The sequence below is a fragment of the Echeneis naucrates genome, chromosome 20 (genome assembly GCF_900963305.1).
Source record: "Echeneis naucrates chromosome 20, fEcheNa1.1, whole genome shotgun sequence".
Taxonomy (NCBI): domain Eukaryota; kingdom Metazoa; phylum Chordata; class Actinopteri; order Carangiformes; family Echeneidae; genus Echeneis; species Echeneis naucrates.
The window spans coordinates 11,280,577-11,296,679 of NC_042530.1; the positions used below are offsets into that span (position 1 = coordinate 11,280,577).

General features: G+C 42.1%; 1 protein-coding gene across 4 annotated transcripts; it reads left to right on the forward strand.

The window, feature by feature from the left end:
* The first annotated feature begins 937 nt into the window (after positions 1 to 937).
* Positions 938 to 15,432, forward strand: tfap2a (transcription factor AP-2 alpha). 4 transcript variants are annotated; one of them, XM_029529326.1, is made up of 7 exons: positions 938 to 970; positions 5,642 to 6,061; positions 7,281 to 7,332; positions 9,057 to 9,282; positions 10,194 to 10,312; positions 12,273 to 12,414; positions 13,759 to 15,432. In XM_029529326.1, exons 1-7 carry the CDS (start codon positions 938 to 940, stop codon positions 14,045 to 14,047), a joined length of 1,281 nt encoding a protein of 426 aa, XP_029385186.1. In that variant the 3' UTR covers positions 14,048 to 15,432. The 4 variants fall into 4 exon arrangements, with proteins under 4 accessions (XP_029385186.1, XP_029385184.1, XP_029385183.1 ...); XM_029529324.1 differs by lacking the exon at positions 938 to 970 and adding an exon at positions 2,813 to 2,894; XM_029529323.1 differs by lacking the exon at positions 938 to 970 and adding an exon at positions 3,598 to 4,129.
* The last annotated feature ends 671 nt before the right edge of the window (positions 15,433 to 16,103 follow it).

A 16,103-nucleotide genomic window follows, 5' to 3' on the forward strand; every position in this document is an offset into this window, starting at 1 on the left:
ATAAACAGTGGATAAATAAATAATGACCCCCACAAAAGCAGAAGGAGCTCTCTGTGCACAAGTAATGATGTTGGCAGTTAACCTTCAAGTTTTTAACTTGACACACTTTCATTTGCAGTGAGAATTCATGTTTTCTATCGAGACAAAACAGTTAAGGGGAACAAAATAATGGAAAGGTTAATTGTCTAATAGAACCAACAGATATGTCATTTTTACTTTCATGTCAAATGAAGACAGAATATAACCCTACATAATTTAGTACATTGTACTTGGCTTCATGCTCTTTAATTTGCTGGTAGTTTTAGCACATTTTCTAAAAAAGGAGGGGAGAAAAAAATCCATATTAATTATTATTTCTTACCGGGAATCAAGTGTAGGGTAAAACCACTTTTAATACATGCAATACTCTCTCCTCATTTTCTATAAACGAAATGAATCTTCCATGTAAATTTCCCTCGTGCAAAGAAATAAGGATTTTATATACTAAAAGTTTAAATTCACCTTTAGTTAGTGATTTTTATATATATATATATATATATATATATTCATAATTGGAACTATGATTGATGGCTGATGTGATTGTATCACTCACTCCTAATAATTTACCATTGCTAGCTCGTTATTTCATTTAATTTATTTTTAGTAGAACTTATTAAATTTAAATTAGAGACCAAACTTTGCCAGACCTGTGTCGCACACAGACAAATAGGCCATTTCACTCTCCTCCCAGGTAGTTTTTCCCTTTCCAGTCCACACCCGCAGCAGTGCGCATGCGTCACCAGGTGGCCTAGCACCGTTTTTATGGCCAGGTGAGCCGATCCGGTCCAGGTGGGTGAAAAAAGTAGGTTTACTTTGGGATCGAAGACTCCATGAGAACAGAGACACAGCGCCGGATCTTCTAAAAAACAAAACCACCAAAGGTAGAAGAAGACAGAGAATGTCAATTATGGGCAAGATGGGGGAATGGCAGGTATGTGCTGCTTACTTTTAAGACAAAAGTAAGGCTGTGAAAATCCATGAAGACTGTCAAAATGTCGACTAGCTGTAGGATGAAGCTGCAAAGGCACCGTGAAAGCTTTTTGCACAGAGACATGGTGCGGGGTCTCCTGTAGCAGACGAGCAGCTTATAGATTTTATCAGTCAGGGGATCATACGAAGCACTTAGAGTTGTTTTATTGTCAACCCCAACTGCAATTCATCTCATTGCTTAGCTCTGAAAACATGAGGATGTTGATCGCAAGTAATGTTTTCATGCGCCTTTCAGTCGGACTCGAATCTGCAGGTGTGCTTTCATACAAGTTAGACATCGATATAAACATATAAACATAAGAGGATACAGTTTGGTCAAAGTGGAGTGTTGCGGAAACACTGCCCTTATCCAAAATGGTGTAGCTGGCACTTTGATTGGATCTAACTTTTCATTTCATATCAAAATTAGCAAAATCACAAACTTATAATTCACGTGTCCCACGGCATCCTATTCTACTTTCTTCTTTAAATCGCCTGTGTGTTCACTGACAACCTGGCCTGGCTTTTGAAAATATGTGTGAATTTGTGGAAATGTGTGTGTGTGTGTGTGTGTGTGTGTGGAGGGGGGGGGGAGAGAGAGGGAGAGAGGGGGTTTAAGAGATGACCTGAGCTTTGTTGAAACAAAAACCATACTTAAGTTTCAGCTCGTTTAAAAAAATGACTAAAGATCACTAACACAGACACAGGCCACGTTTCTAGAAAGACAACCCAGCGAGCGTAGCTGTCATTGACAGCCAGTTTCATCACTCCATTATCATTAATGACAACTGCTGGGTTTTTTTTTTTTTTTTAAGGCACTCCGCCAAAAATGGTAATCCAGGTTTTAAACCAGAGGGGCCAACGCCTTAAAGATCTGGCGACCTGTCCGCTGACCCACGACCTGCTGAGGTGAGGGCTCGGCCGGCGACAGGGCAGAGCCAGGACCCCTTTCCCTCCCAGCCGCCCATTCACATGAAATAAGGCCATGTTGTTGTGTTAATTATTTACACCGCCGCCCCCCCCCCCCCCAAACTCAGCGCCCTTACATGTAGTCAATGGACCTGTAGAGCCGCTCCGAATGGCTCACCTTTTTACCATAACATTTAAAGAATAGCCTCTCAAGGTCTCCGCTCTCAATGGGATTAAAATAACAGTTTGGGAATTAAGAAAAAAAAAAAAAATCAAGGTTGGCAAAAGAAAAAAAAAGTGTGTCAGAGTAGGCAAGTATTTGCATAGGAATACTGTTTTCACTCCAAGCACTGGAAGACCAATCAACAAGACACTGAGTTGTACAGGAACGACCTACTGCAAAAAAAGTTATTTCCTAGAACAGACATCTGCTTCCTTTTTTTTAATATAAATCTAACTCTGTCCTTAAAATAGCATTTCTGGAGTCTGTCTGTGCTTTTCCCTGGGTCCTGAAAGACATGCAAAATTCTACTAGAAACCGTCCCAGGTGCATGCAGGTCCCCATGCATGAGAATACCCACCCCTCCCCTCAACAAACACAGACACACACCTCAGTGAACAGTAGAAATAATAAGCATGTGTAGCGTCTTGCTGCTTTAGTTTTTACCTGTGCGCTGTCCATTGGTGTTGTGTGAGCAGATGGGGGGAATCAAACGGCTGTTGATATGCTAATGAGGCCCTGTGCCAGTGTTATTACAGAGCTGCTCCAGCCCTTTACTTCCACCATTAGAGGGAGACCTCAGAGCGCAAGACAGACAGCAGCCCACAGCTTCAATAAAAGTAGTTTTTCTGAGCGGGGAGCACAATTCACTGAGTGAAAACAAGACTAAGGCGATACCTATACTCAATATCCACCCAGGCAACCCATGAAAATGCTTTGGAAATTAACAGATAACATTAAATATGAAGATTGCGAGGTAAGGCGATCCTTTTTGATTTGTCTAATTTCATTTAATTAAAAAAAGTTTACTCAGATAATTATTTCAGGCATGTGTTTTATTGTTTTGATGCATAGATGTCTTGCTTTTGACAGATAGCAAGCACATGTAATTGAACTTGATGAGCACATCCATGTCTTTATTAATGTCATGGGTAATTTTATCTATTTATGTACTCGAGTAGTAGTAGTAGTAATAAAAATAATAATACAAAAGAATTATTGGAAGATCAACAGTATTGAATATATTAGTATGAGCAGTAAATTCACACTAGTGATTTTTTTATTTTAAATTTCCTGTAAAATATCTTCAAATGTTAATATATATTAAATATATCAAATGATAAGCCATTAAAAAATTATAGCACTTACCATGCATTTAATTCAAACAAATAGTTGGATTGAATAGCAAATGTTAGCGCTGACAGTGAGTTTTATTTATTGCTTAAATATGCATGGACATTTACCCTTCACTTTTAACATCCGTGCAATTTGAGCAAAAAATAAAAATAGGAAAAAAAAATTTTTTTTCTTCTTGCATGCAGCTTTAATGTATGTGTGCGGTGCATACACAGTTTGATTGTTGATGTGGGCAAAGACAAAGTTTGGCAGCAGTGTCAGGGAGTTGTTTAGGAGTGGAGGAGCCAGTCGGACGTGTTTTCACTCGAGTGGGTGGATTGGGACGGCCGTGCGCACGAAAAACAACAGCCGGCCACCTCGGCGCTCCTGTTGTGGTTATTGCAGCAATTTTAGTGGTAAATGTATTTTCCCCCGCTAGTGTCGACTGAATAAAAACAAGAGAAAAGAAACGTGCTGTGGAGATCCGGTGTTTCGTCATTTTAAAATGCGTGGTTAGGCATTGAGGGGAGTTGGAGCTGCACTTAAAAGTTGCTTTAGCGCGCCGGATCCGATCGGCCCTATTGGAGCGACACTGGCTATTTATTTTTTCCTCCGCGTTTCCGGGTCAAAGTTAAAAGTTAGTCGGTGTGATTCTCGAGTTTTTGGAGTCGCGGAGGAACCGGTGGCAGAGGAAGGAGAGAAGGAGTGAGGGAGTGACAGAGGGAGAGAAAGAGAGAAAGAGAGAGAGAGAGAGAAGCCCCCATGGAGGACAGCTCGCTGTCGGAGTCTGAGGTGGAAAACAAAGGGATGAGCGGCGGAGAGCGGCCGGACGGAGTGCCCACAGCGGTGTCTGCTGGATTTTCACCCAGTTCAGAGGTGCACATTGTTCCCCTTCCCTGCCTGTGGTCCACCTCTCTCCATTCCTGTCTTTCTTTCACTTTTGCGCTTTGGCCCTGGGACCCTTTTAAAATGCCCCCCCACTCCACCCCCCTTCCTCCTCCGCCTCCTTCCTCTCTCTCTGATTCGCCAGACGAGAGTGAATATCCCTCTTTTTGTCTCTCTCTCTCTCCACTCCCTCCACACTCTCTCACTCCCCTCTTTCTCTCTCCCTCCCTCCCTCTCTCTCCATCTCTGATTAGATATACTGATTCCTCCTTTCAATGGACGTCATTTAAGCGCAGACTCCTGCCTTGAGTTGCGTCCTCTGCTTCACACCCGATTTCCGACCATTCTTTCCTTATTATTAAGTATTCCTGTAATATTAATAGTCATGAATGCGCGCTATTAGGAGTCCAAGAGGGAGACGAAGAAGCGGCTATTTTGCTAATATGAGCGAAAGCGAGGGGACGGCAGCAGTGTGATAGAAGCCAGGAGAGCCCGGAGAAAAAGAGGCTTTATCCAGAGAAACTTTTCCACCCAAATCATCCAGCACCGCCGAAAATCAGCATTTCATAGAGCCAGATGAAGGGCAGCGGGGATCTAACCGTTTCTTTCTGATGGATTATCGTCCAGCTACTGTGGCACATATCTGATCACCGGGGCCATCGTGATCTTGCAGGAGAGTCTTTTCGTGGGCAAAAAAATATTGTTTTTTTTTTTTTTTTTTTTTTTTTTTTTGCCTTTTGTTTGTTTTGTTTTTGTTTTTGTTTTGCTGGTTATTCCCTTCGCCCACCCCTTCCCCAAAAACACTCACGGTGTTTTTTGAACTGATTATTCTTTCCTTGAGTCGCACTAAAATCCTTTCAGATGTTAGTGCACAGTTTTTCCGCGATGGTAAGTTGCTGGAGCCTCATCGTGTCTGATACTTCCACTTGTGTTTGCTCATCAGATTTCGTAACAATATATACATATTTTTCTTTTTCTTTTTTCCTTTTCTCCGTTTCTCGGCTGAATAATGTTTTGCAAAGCTTGCATGCTTGAAACCCGCGGGACATTGTGGAAAAATGATGAAATAATGCCAGGCTTGGTCGTTTGTTTGAGGGCATTTCACCCACGGATTTTCGTTGTTTCATTTTTACCACGAACTTCTGCTAATTTCCTATCAGGTCATTAAATCCAAAAAAAAAAAAAAACAAACACACACAACATAAACAAAAACAACAAAAAACTTAATGGACTTGTCGGTGTGTGGAGTGGGTGTATTTCTTTTTCTTTTCTTTCTTTTTTTTTTTTGGTTTCAATTTCATTTCTGGACTAATTGTAATAACGATCGCCTCCACACTGGGTCTAATTCCTGTCATCTACTTAGGCCATATTTGATAAAGCCCCAACATCATCCCGCTGATCAGCCCAGCGGTTAAAACAAAGAGGGAAATACGCACTTCCATTGTGTCTTTTTTTCATGTGCTGACTCTAAAATACACTTTAACTGTCCTTTCCCCCTGCCAGGATCGTCACGACGGTACCAGCAATGGGACAGCCAGGCTACCTCAGCTGGGCAGCGTGGGCCAGAGTCCTTACACCAGCGCCCCTCCGCTCTCCCACACACCGAACTCGGACTTCCAGCCCCCGTACTTCCCCCCGCCCTACCAGCCCATCTACCCGCAGTCTCAGGACCCTTACTCGCACGTCAACGACCCGTACTCCCTCAACTCCCTGCACGCCCAGCCGCAGCCGCAGCACCCGGGCTGGCCGGGCCAGAGGCAGGGTCAGGAGAGCGGCCTGCTGCACCAGCACCGCAGCCTGCCTCACCAGCTGTGCCGGGAGTACCGCAGGGAGGTGCTCCTACCGTCCAGCCACGGCATCGAAACCGGACTGTCGGACTCTATCCCTATCCATGGAATACCTCACTCTTTAGAAGACGTTCAGGTGAGACAGCGTTTACCTGACTTCTTCTTTTTTTTCCTGGGTTTATTTTGTGGAAAAAAAAAGGAAAGCAAAAGCCAATTCATTAATAAGTGAAAAATAAAAAGTGTTGTAATGCTGCCATTATTCATTTAAGGCGCATTAGAGGACTACAGCCATTTTTATTTCTATTACCATTAACTACAATTAATGATAATAGCAATGTTAATGGGATTTTTATTTTCAACTCTCTTTATTTTTACAAAACCCCATTTTTTGATAATTGGTAATAATATGGGTATTATCAGGGTGTTAAGAAATATTTGTATTATTACTTTTGTTTAGTAGATGACACGGGTTCAATCAGTTCTGTTCGGGTGCGTCATTGACGCTCTTAATGCGCCCATTTTTTACTGCCCAGAAAATTACCATTAAAAAATGTTTTCAAGATTATCAAAAACATAATGGTGCAAATTAGCATTGTTTTTGTTCTTTTAAATTTTAAGGTGTAAAGAAAAATTATTTAAAACTGTAATGTTGCCAGATTCCATGTGTTTTTTATGATATTATAACTCAATTGAATTAAATGAAATTGATTTAAAGCAATAACACACAACAACGCACACAACACACTTGTTTTTCCACGGGGGTTCTTCATGTCTTCTGACGTTATTTGATTTAAGAAAAGATGAAGCTGGCATCAGTACAGTGTAATACATTGCACTGAAATGAATTTGGTGCTTCGAGTTTAGGTAAACGCTACGATTAGTAAAGTTGTATGACAAATACACGCCAAAGCTGTCAATAACCGGTCTCATTGAAAGTATTCTTCTCAGTTTTTAATCAGAAACAAACACCAATAATCCTCTAATTAGTTCATAGGCCTTTAATAGGCTGCGCTGCCGTAATTACTACCCAATCTAGATTAGAAGTTTCCTTGTGAGTAGAGCCAATATGAGGGCGAAATTAGGTCAGGATTATGGGGCGACATAGCGTCGTTATTTAAGTCTGAGTTTGTGATCTGGTGTAATGCGTCCATCAGTGTAACCCCACTGAAAACACCCATGGACAATAATAACAGGAATGGGCCTCAAGAGCCTCCATGTTGGGCGATTCTGTCAGGCTTTGTTCGTCCTGAGGTATATTTTCTGACAGAGGATTGAGGCAGATTTTTTTTTGTGCCTTTGTGCTAAAATTGTCTTTTTTTTTTTCTTTTCTTTTTTTTCTTGCATTTATGTCATAGCCTGTTGAGGATCAAGGAATTCACATTCCCGACCAGACTGTAATTAAAAAAGGTAAGCAGTTTCCTCCGAGATATCATGCATGTTTCTGCAAGCTGCACACCACTAGGCTGCACACACACACACACACACACACACACACACACACACACACACACACGCACCATTTCTGCTGGATAGAACTCGATGCAATGCGGTAACGCCTGACTGATCCTAATATGCAGTAGCCTATTTTTCATTGCATGGTTTCCAAGTGCATCAAACTGGTTGCACCTTCCCCACCACTCCCCCCCATCCAGACCCCCCCTCCCTCCCGCTGATGGAATTTACTGTCAGCGTTTCAGAGCAGCTCGGAGATGAGTAGGGCTGGTGGGCTTTGTGGGCCCGTGGTATTGATGGTCAAAGATACAGGGCCTATAGACGATCCCGACATTTGTGGTGAAGGCCAATGGCTGCAATCACTGCTGCATGGTCAAATCTAAAATGGAAGTTGGTGCCGCTGGATGGAGCACAGGCCTGGTGTGCCCAAGAAGATAGTCTGTCACTGAGAGAGGGAATCTGAAGTCGTCTTGGGGGAAAAAAAAATCACTGGCAGCCTCTTTAATATCTCCAAATGTAATTGTCATATTTGGAGTACTTTGGTGAGGGTTGTTGGATTATACTGCTTCCATATTTTTGCTTGTTTGCTGTCAAAACATTTCCAGCATAATGCTACAACACTAGGAGGCCTATTTTTACATGGTCATGTTTAAAAGCGTTTTGTCGGTTTAGATTAGAACTCAGTCGATCAGATATGGAGTGACTTTTCTTTCCTTTTTGGTCTTTAATTCCATTTTTATCCATTCTTTCTTTTTCGAGTCCGTCTATCTGCGCATCAACATGATAATTGGCTTCTTATATTAGTAATCTCAAGAGTTCGTTTAACTCCTATTGTCTCTATTAGGCTCCCCTGAGCCATTAATGTCACAAGTGATCTATCCAAAGACGCACAGTCCCCTTTGTTACTGCACACCAAAACGGTGTAAAAGCCCGGTAGTGTGGAGCCCTACCCCCCCCCCCCCCCCCCAACAGTGTGAAATCACACACGGGCGACGGTGTTTTGCTGGAGACCGAAGATATTGTGTGTCAGACTGGCAGGACTTGACCAAATCTCCCGGCTGAGCCTGTACGTGGTGTGGCGAGCGCAGAAAAATAGGCTGTTCGAACGAAGCGCTCAGACACCGGAGGCTCTGACTGCCTGCTGCTGAGAAGAGTGGAGAAAAATACTGGCTGGTGCCTTCTCAGATGAAGAACAGATGAATGGAAATATTCTATATTAAATATAATATATTATATTTGAGCGGGAATTGTGCCTCACAGCCCTGCTGCTGCTGTTATTGTCCTTATCATCGGGGCTGTTATTGTTATTAATAACAATGTAATCAGTTTGACAAATAATTGTATTATTATTCATTATATTAATGGCTCTTTTAGTCGCCTGTTCTGCGTGTCCTTGTTGCTGAAAATATACACATGTGGTGCTAAACTCTAAGTCCCGGGCCTAAATCCCCCCTTCTCATTTAGTTAAGGCTCTGCATTGCATGAAATTCACTGAGCACGATCTCTCTCTGTCTCACCCCCACCACCCCCTCCCACCCTCCATCCCGCTCTCTCTCTCTCTCTCTCTCTCCATCCCACCATCCCTATCCTCTCTTTCTCCCCCACCAACCACCCCCATCTCCCCCTCCTCCCTCTCCTCCCTCCCCTCGCTCTCTCGCTCTCTCGCTCTCCCTGACTAGGTCCAGTGTCTTTATCCAAGAACAACAACGTTTCCGCCATCCCCGTAAATAAGGACGGTCTTTTCGGAGGAGTGGTAAACCCCAATGAGGTGTTCTGCTCAGTTCCGGGTCGCCTTTCTCTCCTCAGCTCCACATCAAAGTACAAGGTCACGGTGGCGGAGGTGCAGAGACGCCTCTCGCCGCCAGAATGCCTCAACGCCTCTCTGCTGGGCGGGGTGCTGAGGAGGTGAGTCTGGGACTGGAGGAAAAAAAATCTCTCTATATACCTGCCTGTGTGTGTGTGTGCGTGTGTGTGTGTGTGTGTGTGTTATATCAGTGTGTATAAACTCTCTCACTCTACTCCAATCCATTCTCTCTTTGAGCATGCACCTCTCTCTCTCTCTCTTTCTCTCTCTCTCTCCTCTGTAGCAAGAATAATTAAAATCGACCAACCATGACACCTAGCTCCTGCATTTAAAGCAGGAGGGGTCTGTTAAATTCCATATTAACTTCCCTAGCTCAGTGGATCTCTCTCTCTTTCTCTCTCTCTCTCTCTCTCTCTAAATTAATGTAGGCCTAGTCTGTTTCAACCTCAGCTCAATAGGCCCAGTGAAGGCATTACACATGAAAACATTGGTCTCTAGTGAACTGTCTACTGAAGTGCTGCAGACACGCAGCCTGCCTATTAAGTAGGGTTTTATTTATTCATTTTGTACAGTATTTGTCTGCTGGTGAAAAGACTGGGGCTCCTTTGGTATTAGTTATAGTTTGTATCAGAGATATTTAAACCCAGCCAAATTCAGTCCAGCTGCAGTTTCACGTGGGAAAAAAAAAGAGGTGAACAAACCTCACTGGCTGAATTATGTTTAGACAATATAAATATCAAATCTGTAGTTCAAAGAGAGCATCATAAAAATTTAAAACGTGCTCATTACAATGAAGTGACTTCCTGCTTGTAAGCCTCATTTTGACTGTCCTTAAATTCACTGCTCACCATATAGGCTACAATCCTTTACATGTTTGAGTGGCCAGCATTTTAATAATAATAATGATAATACTAATAAAAAAAAGACCCTTCCTCAAATATTATCCCACTGAGGGAAAGTACCCCGCATGAGCAGCTCTACAATGAATTTGTGTTTTGTTTCACTGTCACAGGGCCAAGTCTAAGAACGGAGGAAGATCCTTAAGGGAGAAGTTGGATAAAATCGGCTTGAATCTACCTGCGGGCAGACGCAAGGCAGCCAACGTCACCTTGCTGACGTCACTAGTCGAGGGTAAGTTGGTATCGTAAATCACGTTCTCAGTTTTGTAGCTCCCGCGATATCAGGTGCTCTGAAACTGGGATTTCTCTCTCTCTCTCCTCCCCTCGCTCCCTCTTTCTTTCTCTGTGTTTGAAATCAGCATATGCGCTCATCCGTGTAATGTGGACCGACTTTGCCTCGCAAGTAATAAACCATGAAGGATGCGTGCGTGTGCGTGTGTGCGTGTGTGTGTGTGTGTGCAAAGGGAAGGAGAGAATGGTTGCTGGTGAATCTAGTGGCTTTGCAGCGTTGGCCTTCGCTTTCAGGAGCACACTTGCAGGTCCGCGGCTGGCCTAGTTTATACGCTGGATGAGTTTGTGTTGAAGTCCAGTTAATTATTGAGTGCGGCTTGTTTATTGGGCACCGCTGAGCTGTTTCACCTCACGGATGAGAAGTCGATTGATTTATTAACCCTGCATTGTTTCAAACATTAATACAGGCTGGATATGGCAGCGCAGGGGCTGATTTTTAATGGTGACTTAATTCTCTCGTTAATAGCTTCCCATGCTTTGGTTTCCAGTGAAGATTTTTGTTGCATGCAAATGGGAATGGCGCTGACCTATGGGGAGCTATATGTTTTGGACCTATTACTGAATAAATTAGTCAGTTATGGTGCAGAAAAAAAAGAAGGCCTTTTTCCCCCTCCCGACTGGATAAATCCATTTTGCTTGGAGTTGAACGTTATTATTCAGTGCAGTGGTATTTGGTGTGCTTTGGGTTTCCAAAGGTGAAAGCCTGCGATGGTTCATTGGTCCCTGTTAATCATTATTACAGAGGAGGACCGAATGCAATATTCATTGTGCTTCGTCGAAATTTGGTGCTGTATTTTAATGAGCCCGGAGAAATGTATAATTCTGACTAACGGGGGTGGGGGGGCTGGTGGTGGAGGGGGTAAAGGCAGCCGGTCATTTAGTGAAGAGACACTGCGTTTTCTGGAGAGCTGTCATTCTTTATGGTCCCCTCCATTTTATGGAAACGAGTTTACTGGACTTGAGCTTTGATGCTAATTGGCGCATGCCTTCTTCCAGAGCAGAGGCTTATGGGCAGGAAGCCCCGCAGTCAAACTCAACTGCTTCAGGAAATTAAAACCAAAGACTTTGGAGAAAGAAAAAAAAAATCAGAGCGAGCTCAGACCAGTGTCAGACTGACCATCGGCAGCCGCACCAGTGGCTCTTCATAGAAAATACTTGTGATGATGATGATAATAATAATAATAATAATAATAATAAAGTTGAACCTGTCAGCCTTCCTCACCTGTGCCTGCAGTTCAGGGTGCACTTGAGAGCTTGTTCCAGGACTGAGCTCACATCCAAGTCTCATCTCTCACAGACAACATCCCCCAGGCCTCTCCCAGCGGATAAGTCCGAGCTGCATATCTTTCCCAGTCCAACCCTGCCTCGGACCCAATGAAACCTGCAGTTCTCATAGCTGAACTATGTTTTTAAAAAAAATAAGCAAGAAAGCAAAAAGAAGAAAGTAAGATTTAGACATAGCCCTTCAAAATTGCCTCCCCATGCCTCTGTGATCTGCTGGACTTTCAATAACGTGCAGCCATTGGTAATCAATGACATGGTGTTAAGCATGATGCTGCGTCTATATTTCAGATCCACTTATTGTTTCTCCTCCACATTAAAGCGCTCTCCCGGTGTGGAGGAGGAGGAGGGGAGAGCTTGAAGTGTATTGACAGCTCACAGGGCAGTTTTATTATTATTTCTGGGTTGTTATTGTTCTCATCGTCATTAATGCTGTTAGGGAGGCACAGGTGCCATAACCCTGCTGTCTGAACGCATAAACAGAGTGGACGCTGCGCTCGATCAGATTAATCATTTGTTAGTACAAAACAAGGAGTGCGAACTGCTCTGAATCTGATGAAACCATATTTAATAAGCAAACACATTCAATCTCCATTCTTTTTTTTTTTTTTCTTTCTCAGGCGAAGCGGTACATCTTGCCAGGGATTTTGGTTATGTATGCGAGACTGAGTTTCCAGCCAAGGCAGTAGCTGAATATGTAAACCGTCAGCATTCCGACCCAAACGAACAAGTCCAAAGAAAAAACATGCTATTGGCCACGAAGTAAGTGCAATTATCACATTTCACCGTGTCACACCGAATGCATCCCAGTCTGTGCCAGTGTGTGTCTGTTTATTTGACAGCTTTGACGCACACACACACACACACACACACACACACACACACACACACAAACACAGAAAGCTGATTGAAATCGTAGCCTTGTTTTTAGTATATATATATATATATTTACACCCTATGTTTGATGTGTAATCATACTGAAATATCTTGTCCACGTTGCTCCATGTCCACATCAGTCTAATATCCTGATTTAATTAATGTACATTTTTAGCCTCCCACTTTCAAAATGTGGGCTACTTGACATCTCTGTTAATTATGGATTTCCTTCCGACGCGTATTTTATTTATATTTAAACGGTATAAATATATTATCCATTATAGCTCATATAGTTTGAGCGCAGTTAAATATAGTGCTGTTGGCTGGGCCTATTCCCTCATCCACACACACACACACACACACACACACACGCATCAGCATTTTGTTTGCCCTGAGACTTCAGTGACACTGATAGATAGCTGCTTCTCATCCACAGCTACCATTGGTTAATTTTGCTATGCGTTAACTCAAACATGGGAATTCCTTACAAGCCATAGAAAGGCACAGGCCTGCATTTAATATTAATGATGGGCCGCTATAATCAAACAGCTGTCAGCTATAACCGCTTATTATAGGCTTTTTGAATGTTATTAAGATACCAATATATATATATAAGATGATGAAAGAGCCCGGGATACAATTTTCTATGTTATAATTAGTTTTACATAAACTCATGATATTAGAAAGGAAGTGAGACCTAAAGAATAAAAACATGGATTCATGTTTTGTTTTGTTTTGTTTTTTTTTTTTTTTTTTTTGCTTTATTTATATTTTAGATTTTGGATGTTAAGCTCAAAAATAAACACTGACAAAAATCAACAAGTCATTTCGACTCTTGTCGTCTCTTAAAATTTTATTTTTAAAAGTAAAAGTTAAATATCCCGTTGCAGCACTGAGGGATGAATTTCCACCTGTTTGTGGCTCCAGGGCTTTTTTTTTTTTAAACCTAAGTTTTAATTTCGACAAGCGAAGCACAATAAGAGTCACAGTTTCATTACTCATGGAGAGCCCTTTTTTTTAGATAAGATATCGCAGCAAGGTATTTTTATATTTATTTATTTCATTTTTTACTAAAAGGAGGCCGCTTATATCTCACTCTTCACTTGGCTCGCATCTGCAGGACTGACTGGTTTTGTTCGTTGCCTTTTCTGCTCGTTTTAATGATGACGGACAGACAAGAGAAGCGGGGCTTTGTGGTCCTCATTAACACGCTCCTCTCTTTGTTTTCAGGCAAGTCTGTAAAGAGTTCACAGACCTGCTGTCCCAGGATCGCTCGCCGCTGGGAAACTCACGGCCGCAGCCCATTCTCGAACCGGGAATCCAAAGCTGCTTGACCCACTTCAGTCTAATCTCGCACGGTTTTGGGACCCCGGCGCTGTGCGCGGCCATCACGGCTCTGCAGAACTATCTGACCGAGGCTATCAAAGCCATGGACAAAATGTACCTCAACAACAACCCGAACAGTCACTCAGATAACGGCACTAAAGGCGGAGACAAAGACGAGAAACACAGAAAGTGATGTTCCCATCCCGAGGGCCAAGTCCCAGCGCCCTTCTTCAACAGCGCCCCCCCCCCCGCCCCCCTCACACCCCCCACACCACCCTGCGCCTCTCCCCGGCCCCACTCATCCAATATAAATATTATAAATACCTTATAAATACTATTGATAAAGTTAATCGTGCCACTTCCTGATCTTGCGTGGTTTTACTATTTTTTGTTTTTGTTTTTATTTTTAATTTTTAATTTTTTTGTTTTGACATCCCACTTTGGATCAACGAGGAAGCGACGCAAGTATTTTCTTCTTCTTCCAAAACACCTGAACCACATAAAATGTTCTAAAAAAAAAAAAAAAAAAAAAAAAAAAGTATGAAAGAAAGAAAAGAAAAGAAACGAAAAGAAAAGAGGCTGCAGAGGAACAGCTCCAGGGCCAGGAGGAAAAAGGTGTACCGCCTCAGCCAGAGGACTTTTTATGTACTCCCTCTTTTTATGAGCTGCAACGAATGGACTGAAATCCAGCGACCCCTCTATATCTCAATTTTACGATTGTGACAAAAACGAAGCGAAAAGAGGACGAATTCTTATCAGTATTGTGAATAATAAACTTGAAAACAAAGAGAAATTCCACAGAGCTCCCTGTCATGACTTCAGTTGTAGACTCTCACTCTTCTCTCTCTCTCCAAGCGACCAACTTGAACTTTTTGAATTTCAACACGATTCACGGTTATATAAGGGAATCAGTGTTCATGTATGTATATATTTATTTATGTGTAATTTAATGGGAATTGTAAATATGGTGCGTCTGTTGAAACTTCTTTTTTTATTTATCTGGTGCCTCCTGTTTTAGTGGGTTTGAATATTCGGTTAGTTCTTAATGTGATTTTATGGTTTTTAGAAAACAGAAGTTTGGGGTATTTTTATTTCTCTGGGATATTTCAATTCAGCCCTCTTGTAGCATGTTGAGGCGACATTGAAGCAAGTGAACAAATTTAATAGAAATAAACTTCCATTTCTCTCTCTATATATCATATTTTTCAGTTTTTTAATTTGAGAAAGAGCATAAGTGAGACCCGGAGGAGAACTGTTTTTTCCCCCGTTTTTGTGTGTTTCTATTTTCGTTTTTATACAAGCTTTTATGTGTTGTGCCAATCAGAATACGTTTCACCCCTGTTCTCCCCTTAAAGCACCATAAAAGCAATAAATGGAATATTGTCTTTTTTTTTTTTTTTGTATTGTTGGAAGACATTCAAAAACATTTTTGGGACCACCTGATATCTTGTTATGTCCGATCATGTCCAAAATTGGAGGCGGTTTTAGCTGTATTGTATAGACATGTGCTGGCAATAGTTCCCATGCCTGTCAATGTATTATAGTCCTTTGTTGCCCTGAAAAAAAAATAAATATTTGATACGCTTCATCTCGATTTTTATTCGTATCTTTTAATTTTTTATTCACTGCTTGATAGCCTGGGTGCTTTTTCTTTCTTTCTTTCTTTCTTTTTTTTTTGTCTTGGTATTTTTTCCCCCTCTTCTGATCGGCTACAGTAATTGAGCTTAAGTCTCCCCTGACGATTGCTCCTTGCAATAAGCAGCTGAACTCATTGTTTCCCTCAAGTATAATAATATAAAAAAAAAAATCTTACTTTAAACTCCCTAGTTCAGAGCACAGGATCTTATGCAGGCCAAATGGCTCACAACAATGGATGTATTCGCGTTTGAAGTGTGCAGCACCACCCCTCCAGCTAAAACCCTCTGAGATGTATATAGGCCTGGTGTGCAGTGTTTGGTTGTTGTAGGCTATATTTGGCGCTCCCCCGTTTATTCTGTGCTGGAGTCTTATTCAAAGACATGCATCAAATATTTGTTAGGCCTGTGTTGTTTGCCTCTCAGTGTAATCAATGAACAATCAGTTCTCAGTGTGCTGGATCTGTATGTCTGTATGGATATTTTGTGATATATAATCATAACACTTTGCCTAACGAACCCCCTCTTCTCTCTCTCTCTCTCTCTCTCTCTCTCTAACTGCCGTTTAGTGGGATTTTCGTTGTGTGGCTGGGTGACTTTATAAATGTGGCTACC

Excerpts from the sequence above, each read along its gene's own strand:
- tfap2a (XM_029529323.1), top strand. The coding sequence starts at position 4,016 with ATGGAGGACAGCTCGCTGTCGGAGTCTGAGGTGGAAAACAAAGGGATG. Across the intron at positions 7,333-9,056 it reads CCAGACTGTAATTAAAAAAG|GTCCAGTGTCTTTATCCAAG; the intron begins GTAAGCAGTTTC and ends CTCCCTGACTAG. Across the intron at positions 9,283-10,193 it reads CTGGGCGGGGTGCTGAGGAG|GGCCAAGTCTAAGAACGGAG; the intron begins GTGAGTCTGGGA and ends TCACTGTCACAG.